Genomic DNA, 22,988 nt, shown 5'->3' on the forward strand with positions numbered 1-22,988 from the left:
TATTTAAGCAAAAAAAGGGTCTGAGGCAGCATGCCAGTGTCTGCTCCATGAAAGCCAGTATGCACTTAGCCTGTGCGGGACACCAATATCCTGTGCTGCATGTAGCATGACCTCAGAGAGGACACCATTCATACCACGTTCTGTTCTCAAAGCAAGTCCCATGTAACCACAAACCACACATCCATGGAGTAGACAGATACAGCAGATTTAACATAGGGAGTGTTGAAGAATAGCACTAATTAAGTGGGATGTTATCCTGATGTCCCTCACCCTAGTCTTTACTTCTGAGGTATTCCAAAGCTCATTGGACTTGAAGCATCCAAGAAAAAAAATGTAACGCACCTGAAAACAAAATGTTAAACTTTTAGCAAGTTACTTATCTAATACTGCACTCAAAACATTGTTAACAACAGAACATTCCCAGCAAAACCAACCTCCTCAATTTTCTAGTGTGTGCTGAAGGTATGCAAAGAAAACCCAAGTAACAGGTCTACATATTTCATTCAATTAGACCCCTACATTCTCTGTCCAAGAAGTAGAAATACACTTCGAAAAGCACCCCTGAAATCTCTCCAGAAACAAACAGAATAAGTTATATAAATAGAGTGACTCCATCTGCTAACAGAAATGCTTGATGTATCCTTGTCTATTTGTACCAAATAAAGTATCAGACCTTCCTAAGTAAACAGAAACTACTATCTTCACATGAAGTACATGTCACTGGTCTTCTTTAAAAGATGGGCTAGTAAAGAATGTTTTTAACCTGAGCTCCTGCTCACCTAGACATTTAGTATAAATCCTGGGACGAAACACAGGATTAGGCTTCAGTACAGTCACTTCCTCTACCATCCTTAAAAAAAAAAAATATATGAACAAAGCACCAAGTTCCCCAATCGTTTCTTTCAGATTCAAATGCCACCAAAACACCACCTTGATTATATTTTCAATACCAATCGATCCCAGGAAGGCCTCACAGACTTCATTACAGCCCTTCGACCAGACAGATATTTACCAAAAGTGTAAAAAGAGCAATACTACTATCACCTTGGCTGCTTCATGTTGAGGCCTTAAAAGCAGTCAAAAGTTTAAAAGAACTGGAGAAATGCATAGAGGAGATGATGAGGCCAAGGTATAGTTTTGGAGTCAACACCCTCTCTTCACAAGTGTGTCCTAATAGGCTGCTGCCCAACCAATGTCTTGCCAGAGATTCAGAAATCTACTTGTGCATGTCATCCAGCAGGTACGATCTAGACATACATCTAGGCACCCTTATTTTATCAGGGGCGCTCTTTTCATGCATTATTCAGACCTTGAAAAAGCATTAAAATTTTACTAGGCCTGCAGGTCGAGTAGCTTGAATAATCTACTCGACGTAACTAACTTTCTAGACCCAGAAATGGGTCTCAAATTGTGTGATCCTAGGCAAACATTATATTTTAAGTCGCTTTTTTCTTCATTCTCACCTATGAGTGCACCTTCAAATATGTGAGTTAAGCATTTCTGCTGTGAAAAAAAAATCTTTTGTTTGATTAAATACATAAAATGTTTGCACCATTTCTAATAAATCTCGCCCACATATAGGGTACACATGATCCATGCATGACTTGCCTCAGTTTACCAATAGTTTTGCCATCAGGGCAGGAGTTTTTCTCGGTTTATGTTTAAACACTCAGTTTTAATAAATATATTACTAAAGCATGATGTGGTAGTGCAGACAGTAAATTTCCAAGAAATGTCCAAAAACCTTCCCACCAACTTGCAGCTTTACTGACAAAACTATATAGTGAATTATTAACAATAATCTGTGAAAATTGGGTTTCAGAAAACATTTATCATTTGCACATCACCAAGTGTTTTGACTTTTTTCCATTCTATTAAAAAAAATATTTTCAATCACACAGAAGTAGAAAAAATGGTCTTTCACAGCTACTGAAATATGTTTTATATGTATGTTTGTAAAGCTGAATTAGTTATATAAATGTTGTGTGTTAGGAAACACCTGCTACCACAGTGGTTCCCAACCTTTTGACTCCCACTGAATCACTACCGGAAGCCAGGGACCCTCAAGCAATTTGTACAATTTAAATTTCAAACATTAAAACAGTATTTCACAAAAAAATACACAAACAAGTACACACCAAACAAATACTCAAATTAGTAGAACTATAATTATTTTATATTAAAAACTTATATAAAAATCAAAAAAATGTAATGAGTTGTTTGCCGCTGCATCTTAGCGACTAACTTTTCGATATTTGGATTTATTTAGGAAAGCTGAATCCTCAGGTCAGAGTCTACGTTTCTCAAGCGATTTCTGTTTTTATTTTTTAGGTACATAAAAACTGAGAAAGCTTTTTCACATAAATACGTGGTGGGGAAAGAAGTGAAGCCATAAGGACCTCTCATGTTTGCTTAGCCTATCTATCACATGTGATTCATTTGCTTTATAGCACCACAAGTACCAGTGTAGTGTGTCGGAGCACTTTGCAGGGGACTATAAGGTGTAGGATTCACATGTCATCCACAATGGTAAACTTTTTCTGAGAGTGCTTGGTCTGGAGAAGTACAGACTCAGGATTCAGAACATAACACAGTGGTTAGTGTTGACTTTAATAATAAGAATGTATTTTTACACAAGCAAATCTTCTTTTTTTTTTTAGCACCATGAGGATAATGAAAGGCTGGGAAAAAAAAGAACTTTCTAGTTTGTGTCATACAGCTCTTTGATGGCTGTACATAGCTCACTGTGCTAGATTAGGATTGTAATTTATGAACTACACAGTAACAAAGAATCTCTGTGACAAAAGCAGTAACTCACTGTGCTGGGTACATAAAATAATTTTCTTTGCATGATACATGTTCTCTGCATCAGCCATATTAACCATCTGGCCTACCTTAGATGAGCCAAAACTGCCACTAGGCAAAACTCCAATTTCTCGCCAGCAGGAACATTAATCACAAAAGTTATCTTGACGCTTTTATTTTCACCGGAAAGCTGCTGGTTGTACAAGGAACTCAGACGTGCTTTTACAACTGCTGCACAAACAAAAACATGCACGTTTCTGTCAAGCCCCAGCTGGAGAAGTACCTTTCTGTCGTCCCAGGCCTGCGGACCACCTGGGAATGTGTCACAGACCCCTGGGGCCCGCGAACCACAGGTTGGGATCTGCTGTGCTACCAAAAGCCTTTTATTTCACATAGATCAGACAGTTCACCTTACAAAATCCTGGAACTCTGCAGTCACAAGGAAAAGTATTTGCATTGCAAGAAGACAAACTGACTTTTGACCCCTGTCTCTGAACACAGAGCAAACGTGACAAGAATAAGATTTAAAAAGGCATCTTAATTGTTAATTCAGTTTCTCACTGAACAGAACACCTGTCCTTTGTCCACTCGCCAGAAGGTGGGTCAAGTGGAATCTAAACAGAGCTGGACCTCATAAAATAAAACTCGCCATAGCGAGCGGTCGAGTAGATTTTCCGAGCCCTGAATTATGACACCCATAACATGTTGATGAATGGCTGAGCCGGGAGAAGGCACTCTTAACTCTGCCTAATAATAACAGTGGATGGTGGAAATCCAAGCATGACAGACTTCCCTACTTCCTATCCTAGACTCACTCATGAAACTTGAGAATAAACCTAAGGTTTTATGAGTAGGCTTAGCCTTATAGCAGCACAAGGGTTGGCAGAATTTGACTATGTAATTCCTATTTTTCTCATATCTGCAGTGAGACCACCTCAAAAGTAATGAGCGGATGACGACGAATGACATAGCGATAATGCAAAACCAAGTGCTCCTCACCAAATGAGCTAAGGTCAGCTGACAGAATGCTTGTCTAGGGTTTTACACTGTCCAAAGCTCAGAAACTGTGCTCTGGGTACACTCAGCCAATCAAGAGAAAGGTCATGGACTATGGCAACAGTACCAAAATCCCCACAAGTACCTGGATTTGAAAGCAGCTAGGTTGCTTAGCCCTCGTCTCTCCTGTCCCACATCAATGGAATGGAGGATAAATAAGAAACCAGTTTCACGTCTGAGAGAGCAGCATACTGCCAACTAACATGTAACAAAGCAGCCTATGCCACTGCCAAGCTAATTTATGTCTTACATCTGCAGAAACTAAGACACTGGACTTTGTGCAATAGCTTCGGTCAGCAGTTTGCTGTTTTGTCCCCAAGACTCCTGGAAACAGCAGCAGTAATGGTCTCCACTGTGACACGAGATATTTTTTCATGTCCCACCCCTAGCAGAAGAGCATGTAAAAAGACATTATGCGGCGTGCATGCAGTCCGAAAAAAGAAATTCACCCCTGACTGAGACAATGCCTACATGAACCCAGCACTCACACAGTGAGCAGGCAGTGAAAGATTTTAAGAGTGAGAGGATAACTTATTCACTGCTATAGGAATATAATGAGTGTGCAACTACCTGGTGCTTCATTTGCCATCTGGCAAAAGGCATAGATAACTCTGCTTAGGCAGTGTGCAGCATTCTAATGTAGCTTTGGATCAGAGGAACCCTTATGGCAGTGAAGCAAGGGAAATTAAATATAAAAAGGACGGATCTTTAGCAAGAGGAGCTGATATGGGACATCTGTGCTAACGCACAGCTTTCATGGTCCCTTTGATGGATTTACTGTTTGAGGAGATTGATGTACTTACCTGCATGGCCCATCCATGCTTGTTACTGTTAAGGTAGGGTGACCAGATGTCCCGAATTTGCCAGACAGTCCTGGTTTTCCAAGGTCTATCCCAGCACTTGTGGCTGAAACAACTACATGTTTCGGTTTTTAAGAGAGGGCCAGGGGAACCTGCACTGTAATTACAGTGCTCTGCAGGCTCACATTTCACCCAACCCTCTCTCAAAAAGCAGGAACAGAAGTTCCCCTATTAAGACTGCCTGCTGTGTTGCCTACCCGCACTAAAGCAGCACAGCAGGATTTAATGAGGTGTGAATCAGGGGTGCAGAGCCCGAAACGCAAGGTCTGGCTCACCACCAGCATGACCCTGGAGCTCTTCACAGAAATGGGAGGACTGGTAAATTTTTAATATATGCACATAGCACACACACACACATTTTTTGGAACATACTGTTAGAAGTGGGGTCTATAGTAGGCAGTGTTTTGCAACCTGTCCAAGTAGTGACCTTCACTCTAGTCAGGGTAAGGGAGTCACACAGCTAAAATAACCCCTGCTCACCCCCTTGGTAGCCTGGCTCAAGCAATGTGTAAAGTATATGGACACAAACAGAGTAACACAGTGAAAACACTACAAAAGTACTCCACACCAGTTTAGAAAAAAAATCAATATTTATCCGAGTTAAACAAGACCATATACTACACAGATCTAACATACACAAGTCAAAATATCTCTTTTTAAAATTTTAAGCAAGTCTTATCGCATAGGAATCAGTGGATGTATCTCTTTATCACAAAGTACCTGAGATGCGTCAAAAACAAAGACCATGTGGGCCACAGGGGAAGTGAGGAGCCAGAAAAGCAAAGCAATGCGTTGGTTCCTTATTGCACAGGGGAGGTGATGCGCTGATACTTTCCTCACAGGTGAGATGATGCGTCCGTTCCTCACTGGCAAGGGAGATAATGCGCAGATTCTTTCCTCATAGGAAAGGCGATGCGTCGATTTACGGACACGCAGCCTCAGTTCCTTACTGCGGTGCAGGGCTGATGAAAAATTGGCACACAGGGAGGATGTGTGGAAAATCTTGATGGGACCGAGGTGAAACAGGCAGTGTGTCGATTCTGCAGCTGCGAGGCAGCGGCTGTGTCAATTATCCAGCCATGAGGCAGGCGCTACGTCGATTCTTCCGGCACAACGATGCATGGATTTTCTCCTTCAGGACACCAGCTTGTACTTTCAAGGGCCCAGAGACTCGAGTTGGCACCATTTAGCAAGTTAGGAATCTCAGCAGAACAGCCAGGCACTGGCAGATGAAGTCTTTGACGTCCCTGAGATTTTGTAACAGGATGCATGCACAGTCCAAGCCCTTGGCGAACCTTAGGAAGTAAGATGTAGAAAGCCAAGTCCAGTCTTATGATTTCAAGGACAGAAGCACAAAGCAGCAGGCCAGCACAACAAAGCAACAGGCAGAGTGACAGTCCTTCCTACAGCATCTAGCTCTTCTTCCTGGCAGAAGTATTTCAGCAATCCAGAAGGATTCTAACTATGTGGGGTCAGAGGTCCAGTACTTATAACCATTTCTGTCTTTGCAGTATGCAAACTTCAAAGAGAAGTCTTTGTGGAGCACAAAACCCTGCCTTTCCCTGCCCTTGCTGCAGACACACTTCAGGGAGTTGAAGAGTGCTTTATGCGAGGACAGACTCAGCCCTATTCAGGTGCAAGGTTCAGCTCTTTCCGCCACTCTAGCTCAGGAAGACCCATCAGCCTGGTGATGGGCCATCAGGATACGCAGGGGACAACTCAGCTCCCTTTGTGTGACTATCTAGAGTGACTGCACAAACAGCATAACTGTCATCCTGACCAGAGATGTATTCAGCAGACAGGCAGAAGTACAGAATGGTTAAGCAAGAAAATGCCCACGTTCTAAAAGTGGCATTTTCAAACTCACAATTCAAAAAACAACTTCACCAAAAGATGTATTTTTTAAAATTGTGAGTTCGGAGACCCCAAACTCCACTACTCTATCTGCTCCCAATGGGAAATTACATTGAAAAAATACTTCAAGGTGATCCCCGTGTTACCCTGTGGGAGAGATAAGTCTTGCAACAGTGAAAAACGAATTTAGCTATATTTCACTATTAGGGCATGTAAAACACACCAGTACATGTCCTACCTTTTAGATACACTGCACTCTGCCAATGGGGCTGCCTTGGGCCTACTGTAGGGGTGACTTACACGTAGTAAAAGGAAAGGCTTGGGCCTGGCAAGTGGGTGAACTTGCCAGGTCAAAATGGCAGTTTAAAACTGCACACACAGACACTGCAGTGGCAGGTCTGAGACATGTTTACAGGGCTACTCATGTCGAGCACAATCAGTGATGCAGGCCCACTAGCAGCATTTGATTTACAAACCCTGGGCACATCGGGTACACTGTACTAGGGACTTACTGGTAAATCAAATATGCCAATCAAAGACCAATCACTAATACAATTTACACAGGGAGCACTTGCACTTTAGCACATCAGCAGCAGTAAAGTGCCAAGTGTCCTAAAGCCAACAAAAACTAAATTCAGCACAGGGTCAAAAACTAAAGTCAGAATCAAAAAGACTGGGGAAACCACACCAAGAGCAGGCAGGTCTAACACACCACAAAATGTTAATATCTGAAATTGAACTGTACACATTCAGCAGTTAGGAAAGCAAAAATGAAACACTTTTTTAAATCCGAAGTGTGACGGAAAGTACGATTTAAAAGGGTCAAAACAAATTGAGACACTTTACTTTGGTGATGCACAAATGCTTAATATTCACTGAAACCCGATTTCCACTCATTTTTAGCATGCAAAATATATTTTTGCCATTTAAACTGTATACCTGTGCAAATTTAGTGGCCATGGCAAAAGAACATGTGCTGTCTGTAAATGACAATGTTCTACCACACAATTATTTAGTTACATTAAAAAGAAAATGTTTGTTGTGTAATTAAAGCTAGGTGGGTGGCTAAAGTTGGTTATTTTAAAAATTGGGCTGTAGTTCTAAAACGTTTGGAAAGCACTATCCTACAATACTGTTATTTGTACAACTACCATGTGAATTATTTATGTATCTTGACGGAATATATTTTGAACAGTCACGGTACTAACCATTTATTGAAAATGTAACTGATTTGTATATTTTAGTGAAGTATGACAGCAATTTTATTAATGTTTTTACATGAGAGTATATTTTCCATTTTCACTAACATCTATTTCTCAGATTTTAATACAAAGGTCAAGTAATGTCACTTTTTGGGAGGCCACCAAGTGAAACCTGGGTGACAAGAACTTAAGCACCAAAGAGGACGTATCTGGGACCCGACAAATGGTGAGACAACTTTAGGGCGCTCAGATTATCTACGCAAAGTTAGAGTATTTAACTGAGGCACATCTTGTTAATGTAAATTCATATACTTTACGATTCACAGAATAAAAGCATATTCTGAGAACCCCGGACGCAAAAAGTCACGCTATTGGTCCAGTTCATCAACTTCAAATGAAGTCTCACTCAATAATTGTCAAAGTGTCAAACTAGCCACATAAACATCGCACACACCCGTACAAAGCAAACATAGTCACTATGAAATCGTGTTCCAAAACGTCAGAGTTCCACATTCGAATCGGCAACGATGCGCAGAGCCCAGGATCTGTGCGCGCGGAGAATCTCCCTTTCTCACCTCTCGAGGGGACGGTGCAGAACTCTGCACAGAAGCAATGTAACGCTCCACCTCAGCTTTGCTGCGCCGCATGACAGCCACCAGTGTCCAGATCAGGAGTAAGTGAACTGACTTTATTGTATATTATTCCGTTTCCAATCTCTCTGCTTTGAAGACTCCAAACCAAGCGCGCTCTCTGACGTCACATGTCAGCGTCGACAAATGAGGAAGAAGGGGATTTCCTCAAAGTAGAGCTAGAGAAAGGCCGCAGGCTTTGACAGGTGGGGAAGACTGGTGCACCGAAAAGGATAAAGGTGGCGGCCATCTTGCTCTATCAAAATGTGACTCTCTTGCGATACATAGAAAACAACATTCTCGTGTTTATAAAACGAGAAATCACCACTTCATTAACCCCTTCGCTGCCAGGCCTTTTCCCCTCCTGTACCGAGCCTTTTTTTGGCTATTTGGGGCAGTTTGCACTTAGGCCCTCATAACTTTTTGTTCACATAAGCTACACACGCCAAATTTGCGTCCTTTTTTCCCCAACATCCTAGGGGTTCTAGAGGTACCCAGACTTTGTGGGTTCCCCTGAAGGAGACCAAGAAATTAGCCAAAATACAGTGAAAATTTAGTTTTTTTTTAAAAAATGGCTGCAGAAGGCGGCTCGTGGATTTTTCCCCCGAAAATGACACCAACAAAGGGTTTGTAGGGGGCAAGATCACCATCTACCCAGCTTTCAGGAACAGGCAGACTTGAATTGGAAAACCCGATTTTTCAATACAATTTTGACATTTTACTGGGACATACCCCATTTTTAGGGTCGAGCCTCCGTTGCATGCGCTTGCGCATGCGTATCGCAGTGAGACACTATAGGGTTTAGAAAAGGGCTCGGAGCCCTGTTGACGTCACATCCGTGTTTTTCATTGGTTCGTGGGCTTGCCTATTAAAATCTGCTTGCTTTCATTAGTCGAAGGCATGCATATGTCATGCCTTTTCCGGTGGCTAGCCCTCCTCGAGCGCAGCGACCAAGTACAGAGAACATGCGAGGCTCGCTGTTTTCTGTCCGGCTCGTGGACTACCTTTTCTCTAATTTACTAGCGCGATTTCGCTTGGCAGAAGTCGAGCGCTTTACACAGTTAATTGCACTTTTTCGGGTTATGTACATAAATGCACTTTTGCCGATAGGTGAAAAGTCGGGTTAGGAGTTTACAACGCTATCAGCTCTAACATGAGCAAACGCGAGACCTGTTGCACTGCAAATGCTTGTTACTATTTTTTGTGCTTTCAGCCTCCTTCCAGTTAGTGACCAAAATGGATGAGAAACCCATTTCTGGGATCCAATGCTGGATACCAGAAAGCTAAACATTTCTGAAAAGTAGACAAAATTCTGAATTCAGCAAGGGGTCATTTGTGTAGATCCTATAAGTGTTTCGTACAGAAAATAACGAGGCAAAAAAACAGCCATTTTTCTCCACGTTTTACTCTGTAACTTTTTCCTGCAATGTCAGATTGTTTAAAGCAATATACCGTTACGTCAGCTGGACTCTTCTGGTTGCGGGGATATATAGGGCTTATAGGTTCATCAAGAACCCTAGGTACCCAGAGCCAATAAATGAGCTGCACCTTGCAATGGGTTTTTATTCTATACCGGGTATACAGCAATTAATTTGCTGAAATATAAAAAGTGAAAAATAGGTATCAAGAAAACCTTTGTATTTCCAAAATGGCCACAAGATAAAGTGTTGAGAAGCAGTGGTTATTTGCACGTCTCTGAATTCCGGGGTGCCCATACTAGCATGTAAATTACAGGGCATTTCTCAAATAGACGTCTTTTTTACACACTGCCTTACATTTGGAAGGAAAAAATTTAGAGAAAGACAAGGAGCAATAACACTTGTTTTGCTATTCTTTGTTCCCCCACGTCTCCCGATAAAAATGGTACCTCACTTGTATGGGTAGGCCTAGCGCCCACGAAAGGAAATGGCCCAAAACACAACGTGGACACATCACATTTTTCCACAGAAAACAGAGATGTTTTTTACAAAGTGCCTACCTGTGGATTTTGGCCTCTAGCTCAGCCGGCACCTGGGGAAACCTTGCAAACCAGCGCTTTTTTGAAAACTAGACATCTAGGGCAATCCAAGATGGGGTGACCTGTGGGGCTCTGACCAGGTTCTGTTACCCAGAATCCTTTGCAAACCTCAAAATGTGGCCCAAAAAACACTTTTTCCTCTAATTTAGTTGACAGAAAGTTCTGGAATATTAGAGGAGCCACAAATTTCCTTCCACCCAGCATTCCCCCAAGTCTCCCGATAAAAATGGTACCTCACTTGTGTGGGTAGGCCTAGCGCCCACGAAAGGAAATGGCCCAAAACACAACATGTACACATCACATTTTTTCACAGAAAACATAGGTGTTTGTCAGAAAGGAGCCACAATTTTTCTTCCACCGAGCGTTCCCTTAAGTCTCCCGATAAAAATGGTACCTCACTTTTGTGGGTGGGCCTACTGCCAGCGAAAAGAAATGACCCAAAACACTATCTGGACACATCAAAATTATCAAATACAAAACTACCTGTTTTTGCGGGGGGCACCTGCGTTTTTGGTCCTGGGCTCAGCCTCCTTCTAGGGAAACCTACCAAACCCAGACATTTCTGAAAACTAGACACCCAAGGGAGTCCAGTGAGGTGTGACTTACGTGGATCCCCCAATGTTTTCTTATCCAGAATCCTCAGCAAACCTCAAATTTAGCTAAAAAAACACATTTTTCCCACATTTCTGTGTGGGACCACCGCACTGGGACACATTTCATACCACCCAATGTTCCCCCCAGTCTCCCGGTAAAAATGATACCTCATTTGTGTAGGTGGGCCAAGTGCTTGTGAAAGGGAAGAGACAAAAACATGTCGATATTGAGGGGGAACCAAAGGGGGTCCAAAAGGGCAGTTTGTAAAAAAACATTTTTCGGCTGACAAGTGCAGCAGACGTTTTATAGGTATAGATGAGACAATGCTGGGTGGTAGGAATTTTGTGGATTCCTGCAGATTACGGAAGGTTCCATCACAAAAACGTGGGGAAAATGTGTGATTTCCAGCAAAGTTGGAGGCTTGCAGGGGATTGTGGGTACAAAAATGGTGCGGGGTGCATGTGAAACACACCACCCTGGAATAACCCAGATGTTTAGTTTTCAGATGTGTCTAGGTCTTGTGGATTTTTCTACATGGCAACGTCCCAAAGTCCATAAAGTGCAGCCCTCACCATTCCAAGTGGGACAATTTTGAGAGTAAGCCAAGCTTTCATGGCCCAAATGTAAAACTGAAACCCAAAATACCCCAAAATGTCTTCTTGCTTGCTGTGGGATAAGATGTTTTAGAGTGCGGGGGAGAGCTGAAAGACTGTTGCCCCCTTCAGTTGAGGTGGGGGCGTAACCGGGCCCATACTGGTTGGTAGCCACCACCCCAATATATATATATATTTTTTTTTAATTCCCTGGCATCTAGTAGACTTTCTGCCCCCCCGGGGTGTGGATCAGGGGTAATTGCCCCATCTGCCCACTGGTGGGCAGAACTTTGGCACCATTTATTTGGGGTGGAGGTATGGCCCCTTGGGGGCAGATGGGCCTTTCAAAAATAGGCCCATCTGCCCCCAATGGAGGGCAGATATGGCCAACAGTAATGTGCCCCCATGGGGAGTGACCCTTACCCAAGGGGCTGCCCCCCTAAAGAAAACACACGCATACACACACACCAATCCCTGGTGCTAAGTGGTTTCTGCGCTCATGGGGGCAGATTGGCCTAACAAAAATCGGCCGATCTGCCCCCAAGGGGGGCAGAAATGGTCTAAATATAATTTCCCCCCCCAGGTGAGCGACCATTGACTAAGGGGTCGTTCCCCACCTCTAAAAAACAAAACAAAAAAAAACTTTTTTTTTTTCATCCCTGGTGCCTAGAGGTTTCTGCCACACCTGGGGGCAGATCGGCCTAATAACAATAGGCCGATCTGCCCCTGGGGGGGCCGAAAAGGCCTAAAATAAATTTGCCGCCACCTCCCCGGGGAGTGACCCTTGCCTAAGGGTCTAAAAAACAAAACAAAACAAAACAAAAAATATTTTTTAATCTCTGGCGCCTAGAGGCTTCTGCCCCCCCGGTGGAAGATCGGCCTAATAACAATAGGCCGATCTGCCCTTGGGGGGCAGAAATGGCCTAAAATATATTTTCCACCATGCCCCCCCTCCCCCATCCACCCCCCACTGGGGAGCGACCCTTGCCTAAGGGGTTGCTCCCCTTGCGTGACATTGGTGCAAAAAAAAGATCCCCGGTTCCTAGTGGTTTCTGCCCCCCTTGGGGGCAGATTGACCTAAAATCGGCCGATCTGCCCCCAAGGGGATCAGAAATGGTCTAAATACAATTTGCCCCCCAGGGGAGCGACCCTTGCCCAGGGGTCGCTCCCCTTATGCCAATTACCTACATAAAATAAATCCCTGGTGTCTAGTGGGCTTCGCAATCCGGCTGCTAAAATGCTCAGAGAGACTTCAAAGGGAAGCCTCTTAGGTCTCCTCCACGTGATCGGAAGAGAAATGCTGAGCATTTCTCTTCCGATCGCGCGATGGGAGGAGACCTCTGTGATAGGCAGCGTGCGATTGTGCGCTGACGACACAGGGGTGGGGGGGGCCGGGGGTCGGGGGTGCTGTCAGGGGTGGAAGCAGAAGGGCTTCCCCTTCCATCCCTGCCTTTGGGGGGTGGGAGGGAAGAACACAGAGGGAGCGCTAGCGCTCCCTCTGGGCTCTGTGCCCAGGACGTAATGGTTACGTCCTGGGCACACGAGCACTGTGCCGCAGGACATAACCATTACGTCCGCGGCACAGAAGGGGTTAATATCAAGGAGACGTCAGAAAACAATCATTCTATTGTTTGACAGTAAGATTATTGAAGGAGCGACCATCAAATCTTTGGCACCTTGCGTGGGAAATAGTTAAAAAAGTATGTACTTCCTTGTGCCGCGTCTTTGCTTAATTCATTCAGTTGACTGTGTGGAGGGCTCTCCAGTATTCACTCGGTGTGAATTTTTTTTTTATAAGAGATATATGATTTTGTGTAACGGTCAAAAAAAGAAAACGTGCACATATAAATGCCGTACGTTTATTTGAATCTATAAAATGTTATTTTATGGCAGGACCGGAGGCTCCTATTATGCATTTGTCTTTTCTTTATTTTTAATAGCAGCTCCAGTCAAGAACAAACTACAAATCTCATGAGGCTAATAACAAACAGCCAATGGGAGACAAAAAGTAGTTTCAACCAGTGCACCAATCACAGGCGATCCAACGTAATAATACCTATCTTGACAGAGAACAGCCCTCTTTTCTTGCTGCTCGCAGTCAAGATAAGTATTATTTTTTCCTTCACTTTCACTTCCTTATATGTAATTTTGGTGTTTAATGTTGGCTTTGTCATTTATTTATGGTACCGCTTTACTTAAGGTTTTTATAACAGTCGGCTTGTAGCCGCATGAGTGCTGTTCGTGTCGCGTGCTTCATTCCAGTGACCGTTTACCGGTATTTTCATTCTCCTCAGCGCACATCGGTTAATTGCTGCGTTCGCTGAGGAGACTGCCAGCACTTACCTGTCCTCCTTTGGAGTTCGTTGAAGTCTCGTTGAGGAGACAGCCACCGCTTACCACTCCTCCTTTTCAGTTTGTTTGAAGCCGTAGTTATCAGGTTTCACGCCGCGTCCAAGGCGGTGCCTCGGGCAGTTACTTGATCAGCTTGCACTCGTGTCCCGGCTGGGATTTTCCCTTCACAGGTAGCTTTGTCCCACCCATAGGCGGAGTTTAGCTGTCTTTCTCACCCTGTGTGAGAAAGTTAACCCTTTGTTCACACTTTTTTGGCTTTAGTATTAACTGGCTGTTTACCATGGACAGTAATATGTCCCATATTTCTCATGATGAGGATGAAGACGTCCTAAAGGAGAATTTAAGTGATTTTATTCAATTATCAGTTGACCAGGCTGTGTCAGCTTCCTGGCAAAAGCTGTCAAAGAATTTGGAGAATTATGTGTCTAAACCCATGGTGGCCCATTCTGCGGGGGAAAGCAGAAAGCGTCCGACCACGTCAAAAAATCCTAAAACGTCGCTGTTGGTGAGTGACAAAGCTTCACTTGTGGCAGAGGACACGGTTCCTGAAAGGCCTCCTGGTAAGGAGGGGTTAACGTTGAAGACTTCAAGGAAGTGCATGGTTAAATCGAAACATTTATCCTCACCCATTAAGATAACAAAATTCTAGACACTGATGATCAGGTGCAGGACCCTAACTCGGACTCAGATTTTTCCGATAGGGACGTTGGAGATCTTTTCTCCCCTCCTCCTTTTAAAAAACCCAAACCTGGGGTTCAACATTTATCAGGTCCTAGCACAGATACGCAAGGGGTCCCTATGTTCGACCCAAGTGATATACAACATCCAAATTCCACGGAATGGGTCCCTACTGAACATGTGGCGCACTGCGTAACAGCCAGATTACGTACCCCTTTAGACAACCAAGTGAGGGAAAAGCTTAGATCGGAATGCCCTCGTCCTGCCTTAGCCTCTAAGATCACTGCAACCCCTACGATTGACTCTTTTTTAGTCACCTTCTTTACCAAATACGGCAAGGATCGCCGGAAAGGGGTAGATAAAGCCTGGTCTATGTGCCAGGACAAGCTCTTGGACATTGTGGGTCCTTTAACTCGAATCTTGGATTTGGCCGAATTGGCCAGACTGGAACACGTCTCTGTTGACCCTGCTGAACTTTCATTATGGGCACAACGCGCTGTTTGTTTGTTAGGAAATGCAAATTCCTCAATTATGCATGAGCGCAGGAAGGGACTCTTACTTAAACTCGATCCAAAGTTGGTAAACATTGCTGGTTCGGATCCTGGCGTAAAAGCAGAAGGCTTGGTGTTTGGGGACTCTTTCATAAAAGAGTTAAGCAAGTATGTTGCAACCTTCTCGTCTCTGGACAAGGCACAACAGTCATTAAAAAATATGTTTTCAGCTCGGGTTTTCACCAGGGCCGGCCGAGGTAGGAACCGATTTACCGGCCGTTCCTACGCTAATCAAGGTTCCCGCGTTTTCTACAACAATGTCAGCTCTGCCCAGGACTACAGACCGTAGTTCTACCCTCAAAGGAGCAGAGGCTTTAGAAACAAAGGAAGTCGCAATGCCAGATTTGTTGCGCAATCCGGTAAGTCAGAATGTCTATTCTCCAATTGTGGGGGGTCATATTTCTCGGTGCCTGCCAAAATGGGCAGGGTTCACGAAGGACCCGTGGGTCTTAGATACTGTCCAAGGTTATGTTATAGAACTCTTTTCAGAACCTTTTCAAGAAAGTTTCCCCCCCCCCTCAGTTTTCACTCCAAATGACATGATTAATTTCTTTAGAAATTCAATCTCTTTTGCAAAAACAGGCAGTAGTTCCTTGTTCGCTAGATCCTTCAGGCTTCCTCAGTTCTATATTTCTAGTTCAGAAAAAGAACAAGAAGATGCGCCCGGTTATCAACCTCAAGCAGTTCAATCAATTTGTTCTATATCGCCACTTCAAGATGGAAACCATCCTTCATCTCAGGGACGTATTGCTTCAAGGAGATTGGATGGTAAGGCTAGATCTCCAAGATGCATATATTACGGTTCCCATTCACCCGGTCTCCCAGAAGTTCCTTCAGTTTCAGTGGGCCGGTCAGACTTATCGTTTCACCTCCCTTCCCTTTGGCCTGTCCTCCGCTCCTTGGTGTTTCACAAAATTAATGAAGCCAGTGGCGGCTTTTCTCAGAGCTCGAGGCATCAGACTAGTCAACTACTTGGACAACATTCTGATTATGAACTAGAATCGCGCTTCTCTTCTGTCTCAAATGCATCTTACTTGCGTCCTTCTTTCAGATTTAGGTTTTATTAAGAATTATGAAAAATCTTCTTTAGATCCGGTCCAAAGGATCGAATTTTTGGGTTTTCTGGTGGACGCTGTCTCAGCCACTGTTCTCCTTCCGTCTTCAAAGATAAAGTCCATCAAGTCGGAGATACTTCTGATCTTACGCAGTTCGTGTCTATCCCGCAGATCCTTAGCAAGGGTGGTAGGCCTTCTCTCTTCTTCAATTCAGGCTATTTTCCCAGGTCCTCTGCATTAACGGGCTCTGCAGAGACAAAAAATTTGTCACCTTGAAAAAGGGTTAGCCTACACGGATTTCATTTCTCTAGACCAAGATTCCCGTGCGGAACTTCAGTGGTGGATAGACCATTTAGATGCCTGGAACAGCAGGACTATCTTCGCATCAGCCCCAGATCTTGTATTAGAGTCAGGTGCAAGTCTGTGGGGCTGGTGGGCCCGGTGTGGTACAATCTCGACTGGAGGCTCAAGGTCTCTAGAGGAGTCAAAACTGCACATAAACTGTTAAGAGATGCTTGCCGGCTCCTTTGCAATCAGGAGCCTCGCAAGAGACAGAATTTCCTGTTTGGTTCTTCTCAGAATGGACAACTTTTCCGCAGTCTGTTACATCAACCGCCTGGGAGGCACAAAATCCAAGCCTTTAGCGGAATTGGCAAAAGGGTTTCGGGAGTTTTGTCTACAAAACAAGATTTCCGTTCATGCAGAGTATCTCCCGGGCAACCTCAACTATGTAGCGGATTGGTATTCTCGCCATTTCCGGGACTCCAGCGACTGGATGCTCAATACGCAGGTCTTCAACACCCTTCTCCACAAATGGGGCCCCTTCCACATAGATGTATTCGCTTCCCGTCTCAACGCTCAACTCCCGCAATTCTTCAGTTGGCATCCGGACCCTCTTGCACTTGCCTTCGATGCGTTTTCCCAGGATTGATCATCCTCCCTGAATTACGCATTCCCTCCCTTCATTGTGATTTCCAGGGTATTGGCGCAAGTAAGGCTACAACAAGCCTCTCTAGTGCTCATAGTTCCATTCTGGCACTCCCAGGTGTGGTTCCCTTCTCTCCTGAAATTATCAATCGAGCCTCCGTTCCAAATTCCTTCCATCCCAGATCTCCTGAACAATCCCCAGGTCCTCCATCACAGTCTTATACTCCAGAATGTTCTTACGCTTTCAGCTTGGAAAATATCAGGGAGACCCAACCTGGCGGCCCTATTTCGGCAGAGGCTTCAAAATTCATTGACCTGCCGACGGCCCCAGGAACAAAGAAGGCATATAGATCAGCTTGGTCTCTCTGGCATAGCTGGTGTATGGGAAAACACGCCGATCCCTTTACTGCAAATGTAACCATGATTGTTAACTTTCTGGCAGCAGAGGCCAGTACAGGTAAGTCCTTTCGCACGATTAACTTATATAGGTCAGCGATTTCTGCCACACATTCTTACATTCAAGGAAAACCGGTTGGAGAACATCCCTTGGTCTGCCGTCTTCTAAAGGGAGTAACATTTTCTAATCCTCCACAACCTAAATATAGTTCTTTATGGGGCGTTAATACTGTACTAACGTTTTTTGTTTCCTGGCCGCACAACTCTTTGTTGTCGTTGAAGCAGCTTTCAGCGAAGCTTACCATGCTTTTATGCTTAGTATCTTTTAAACATTTATCTGATGTTAGAGCCCTAGATGTTACAGCTCATCAGTTTAATCCCTCTGGTGTTATGTTTAATGTATCAAGGCGTACTAAAACTAATCTTTCTTCTGTTTTTTATCCCTTTTTTCCTGATCAGCCTAAACTTTGTGTTGGTCAATGTTTAAAAGTTTATGAGCAACAGACAACCGATCTGAGCAATTCCTCCTCTACCCAATTGCTGATTTCTTTTAGAAAACCTTTCAAACCTGTGTCCTCTCCTACTTTGGCTCGCTGGGTCCGTTGGGTTATGTCCCTGGCTGGCATTGATATCTCTGCTTTTGGTGCACATTTGGCTAGAGGAGCCATGGCGTCCAAAGCTTTTTGGGCAGGTTCTCACCTGGAGGATATTCTCAGGTCAGCTGACTGGTCTAATGAAAATGTTTTGAAAGTTTACCATTGTAAACCAATTCAACATGCCTCGTTAAATGTAATTGATACGCTTTAAAATTGCATAATAGGAGCCTCCGGTCTTGCCCTAAAATGTAGATTTTCCTAGTAATTTATGAAGGAAAGTCTTAATTTTTTTAAAGACACGGAGGCGAGTATTATCCCGCCTCTACAAATATTAACGCTGTTATTTGTTACCCTCCCTTGCAGCATCCACATCCACGCAATAGACCTCGTCTTAGAGATCCTTCCATACCTTCTAAGTCCACGATGTCTCCTTCAGCATTACTCGGCAAGGACTTCCATTTGGTGGATCACCACGAGCTTCCGGTTTTCATCCAGAGACTGTTATTACTTTTACAGGACATTCTATCACTTTGTTTGGAAGTTTGTATTTGCTGTTCTATAGTTCAATTATTTGTTAATTACTGATTCTCGCACAAGAAAAGAGGGCTGTTCCCAGTCAAGATAGGTATTAGTACAGTGGATCGTCTGTGATTGGTGCACTGGTTGAAACTACTTTTTGTCTCCCATTGGCTGTTTGTTATTAGCCTCATGGGATTTGTAGTTTGTTCTTGACTGGAGCTGCTATTAAAAATAAAGAAAAGACAAATGCATAATACTCGCCTCCGTGACTTTAATAAAATTAAGACTTTCCTCTAATAAGTTACTAGGAAAATCTACATTTTACAAGGAGACAATGTAACTTTCAGCATTTATACGGAGGCATATACACATGCATCAAGCAAAGTAGGAAAACACAACACTAAAGTTGTGGTGCTGGAAAACATACAGGGACTGCATAGTAAACGGGACCATAAATAAGGTCTATATGACAACAAAGGAAAGAAGGAACATAAAAAGGATTTACGGGGAATTCATAGAAAGTATGCCTAAAGCTTGTTAATAAACAAAAATAAAACAAGCATTGGCAAAGTCATTAGCTCCCGTCTATACACGAGCTATTGACTTTGGCAATGTGTTTTTGCCATGTTGTACATCAGTGTGGCTGCTGTTCAGCATGGCTAGAAATTAGTGGCACAGAATGTCATAGAGTGGAGTCAGGGGAGTAGAGTGTTGTAGAGTTGAGTGGAGGAGAGTAAAAAATGTTCTAGCTTTCGCGACAAGAATTTTCAATTCTATTAAGGACACGGAGGTGAGGATTATGCTTTTCTCTCTCTTTACTGTCAACACACAGCAGCCAATAGAAACACAATAAAATAAAAACTACATTTCCCATAGTCACAGAGCCTCGATATGACCCCCCAATCAGGGCCAGCCAACCCTTATATGTCACACAGTCAATAAAGTCCGTCCTCTTTCTTTGCACGTCTATGCCAAGGAGAACAGAATAACGAACCAATCGCCAAGAACGCTGAAATCCCAACCAAACAATGTCTTCCCAACAAGGAAGCTGCAACATTGCACAACCGGTGGCAAGGAATCGATTCACCCTCCTCCAGATCTGAAGAAAATTTCCCAAACGTGTCCATCAAGTAGGTTTCTCATCTGGAAAAAGATAATAAGGCAGTAACATCCTAAACTACTATTCCATGTTATCAAATATCGGGTGGGACAACAAACATTTCAATCTGATATTAGTGAAAATACATTGTAACATATTATAGATACCCAGGGCGGGATAATCCTCGCCTCCGTGCCCTTAATAAAATTGAAAATTCTTGTCGCGAAAGCTAGAAAATATTTGATTCTATGTCAGGACCGGAGGCTTCGGATTATGCTAGTTTAAAGCTGAGCGATCATTCCAGAAGCTACATCAACAATTGGTTTATGATAGAACAATTTAAAAGTAGAATCTGATGACCAGTAGGTTGCTGTCATGATATCTTCCAACTTAGAACCTGAATTGAAAGCCTTGGAGGCCATAGCCCCAAGAACAGAATGAGCCCCAAAAATAGAGGTATCAGTGCCTGCTTCTTGCAATAATCATCTGACCCAGCTCGCAAGATTTCGCGAAAGAAACAGGACCAAAAGTCTTTTGCAAGGGAATCAATAATTACCCAGCTCGATCCCTTCGTAATTCTCGAGTAACATCTTCATGTACCTTTAAGCAATTTACCACACATAATTTAGAGTTATCTTTAAACGCCGGATAGCTAATACACTTTGAGTTTGATTTTGTATGTTTAGAAATGCAAAAAGAGACTCCTGTAGGAGTAAAAACTCTACCTGTAATGTCCAAGGCTTTTAATTCAGAGACTCTCCTGCATGACATTAGACAAAGTAACATGGTCAGTTTTGCTGACAATTACTTCCATGAAAGACCTTCATTGGCTGACCAAGCAACCAAAAACTTCAAAATGATAGTGACATCCCAAAGAGATGAATATTTTGGCAGAGGAGGTCGAAGCATACAAACACCACACAGTAATTTGCAGATTAACGGATGTTCACCCACAGGTTTACCATCAATGTGTGGGTGTTTAGATGAAATAGCTGACCTAAAATTATTCACCGTTCTGTATGCTAAACACCGTGCCACTATATGAGACAAAAAATTTGCTATCATCTGCACTAAGGCCCCAAAGGGATCCACACCCCTCTGACAGCACCAATCCAACCATCTCCTCCAGGCAGAGGCATACTGTTTATGTGTACTAAGTGCCAAGGATTGAGAGAGGAAAGATCTAGTGTCTTCTGAAATTCCTGTTCCCCGAGAGGATCCCCTGATATCCTCCAAGCCATGAGCAACAACTGCTCCTCCAAAATCAGAGGATTTGGACTCCCCATTGGGTCCAATAAGAGATCGTCTGAACGGAGGATTTAAACTGGAGCAGCACAACATAGTGTCAACGCCACCGGAAACCATGACTGAGCTTTCCAGCACGGGGTTATCAAAACTAATTCTGCTCTCTGACGAATTACCTGGGAGAGAACTCGGAGAATCATGGAAAAGGGGTGAAAGGCATAATGCAATCCTCCCATCCAAACTTGTCGAAAGGCATCCGAGCAGAGAACGCTCAGGTCCGGTCTCCAACTGTAGAACTGTGGAAGTTGTGTATTCAGTTGGGACACAAACAGGTCTATTGAGCACGGACCCCAAAGCTGATTTAGAAATCGAAATATTCTGGGGTGAAGACGCCAATCGCTGGCATCCCTCAGATGTCTGGAATTCCAGTCCGCTCCCACATTCACTTTCCCCAGGATATATTCCGCAGTTATGGAAATCTGATGTTCTAGACAAAAATGCCAGAAGTCCTTTGCAATTTCCACCAGCATCTGAGACCATGTTTCCCCCAACTTGTTGATGTACCTTACTGCTGAAATGTTGTCCATCTTCAGAAGGATACAACATTTCGATTTGAAAGGGGACAAAGGGGGTCATTCTGACCCTGGCGGTCACCGACCGCCAGGGCCAACGACCCCGGAAGCACCGCCAACAGGCTGGCGGTGCTTCCATGGGCATACCGCCGCGGTCAGAAACGGGAAACCGGCAGTGTCCCGCCGGTTTCCCGCTGCCCCAGGGAATCCTCCATGGCGCCGCCATGGGGATTCCGACCCCCTTACCGCCATCCTGTTCCTGGCGGTTTTCACTGCCAGGAACAGGATGGCAGTAACGGGTGTCGTGGGGCCCCCTAACAGGGCCCCACATTGATTTTCAGTGTCTGCTTGGCAGACACTGAAAATCGCGACGGGTGCAACTGCACCCGTCGCACCCCTTCCACTCCGCCGGCTCCATTTGGAGCCGGCATCCTCGTGAAAGGGGGTTTCCCGCTGGGCGGGCGGGCGGCCTTCTGGCGGTCGCCCGCCAGCCCAGCGGGAAACTCAGAATGACCGCCGCGGTCTTTTGACCGCGGTACGGTCTTCTGGCGGTTCCCGCTTGGCGGGCGGCTCCCGCCGCCCACCAAACTTAGAATCAGTCCCAAAGTCTTCACTGCAAAGGAGCCCGCCAGAAATTCCAAGCAATTGATGTGCACTTGAAGTTCCTCTGGGGACCACCTTCCCCCCATCTCCATCTGACCACATCTGGCTCCCCAGCCCCATCTGCTGGCATCTGATTGTATGATCACTTCCGGAACTGAGGCAAAAATTGCCTTGCCATTCCAAGTGTCCATATGAGTCAGCCACCATTGAAGCTCCGTCCGTGCTTCCTGAGAAAGAACTATCAGTTCGGAATAAGTCAGACCTCTGCAAAGGTGAAGAATTTTCAACCTCTGGAGAGCTTGATAGTATAGTGGATCTGGGAAAATGGCCTGAATGGACGATGCTAGAAGGCCCACCAATTGGGCCAGTACCCTCAAGGAAATCGAATGAGCAGACAATGCTTTCTTCAACTCTTTCTTTATAGCCAGTCTCTTGGTTAAAGGGAGTTTCAGTTGAGTCAAGACAGAATCTATCTTGAAGCCCAGGAAGTCTATATTTTGCACTGGTACTAACTGGGATTTTTCCACATTGATTATGAACCCTAGGTCTTGAAGGAGTTGCATTGTCCAGGAAAGATAGAGACGAGCTTGATGCTCCTCCTGAGCCATGATGAGGATTTCGTCTAAATAAACTATCAGACGCCCACCCTTTTCTCTTAGCCACTGCATGACCGGGTGCATGACCTCGGTGAAGCACCAGGGGGCAGAAGAAAGACCGAAAGGAAGGGTGGGAAACTCGTAACATTGGTTTTTCCAAAAGAACTGAAGGAACCTGCGATGGGGGGC

The 22,988-nt window shown here is 44.3% G+C and overlaps 1 protein-coding gene across 3 annotated transcripts in view; it reads right to left on the minus strand.

The window, feature by feature from the left end:
- The window catches only part of LOC138250083 (E3 SUMO-protein ligase RanBP2-like), a 580,259-nt gene extending 571,717 nt beyond the window's left edge, over positions 1–8,542 (minus strand). For all 3 annotated transcript variants that reach the window (XM_069204483.1, XM_069204484.1, XM_069204485.1), the window contains exon 1: positions 8,353–8,542. In XM_069204483.1, the coding sequence (XP_069060584.1) occupies positions 8,353–8,424 (72 nt within the window). In that variant the 5' untranslated portion in view covers positions 8,425–8,542. The remainder of the gene's footprint in view (positions 1–8,352) is intronic.
- Positions 8,543–22,988: the final 14,446 nt, after the last annotated feature.

Source organism: Pleurodeles waltl, chromosome 8 (assembly GCF_031143425.1).
Source record: "Pleurodeles waltl isolate 20211129_DDA chromosome 8, aPleWal1.hap1.20221129, whole genome shotgun sequence".
NCBI lineage: Eukaryota > Metazoa > Chordata > Amphibia > Caudata > Salamandridae > Pleurodeles > Pleurodeles waltl.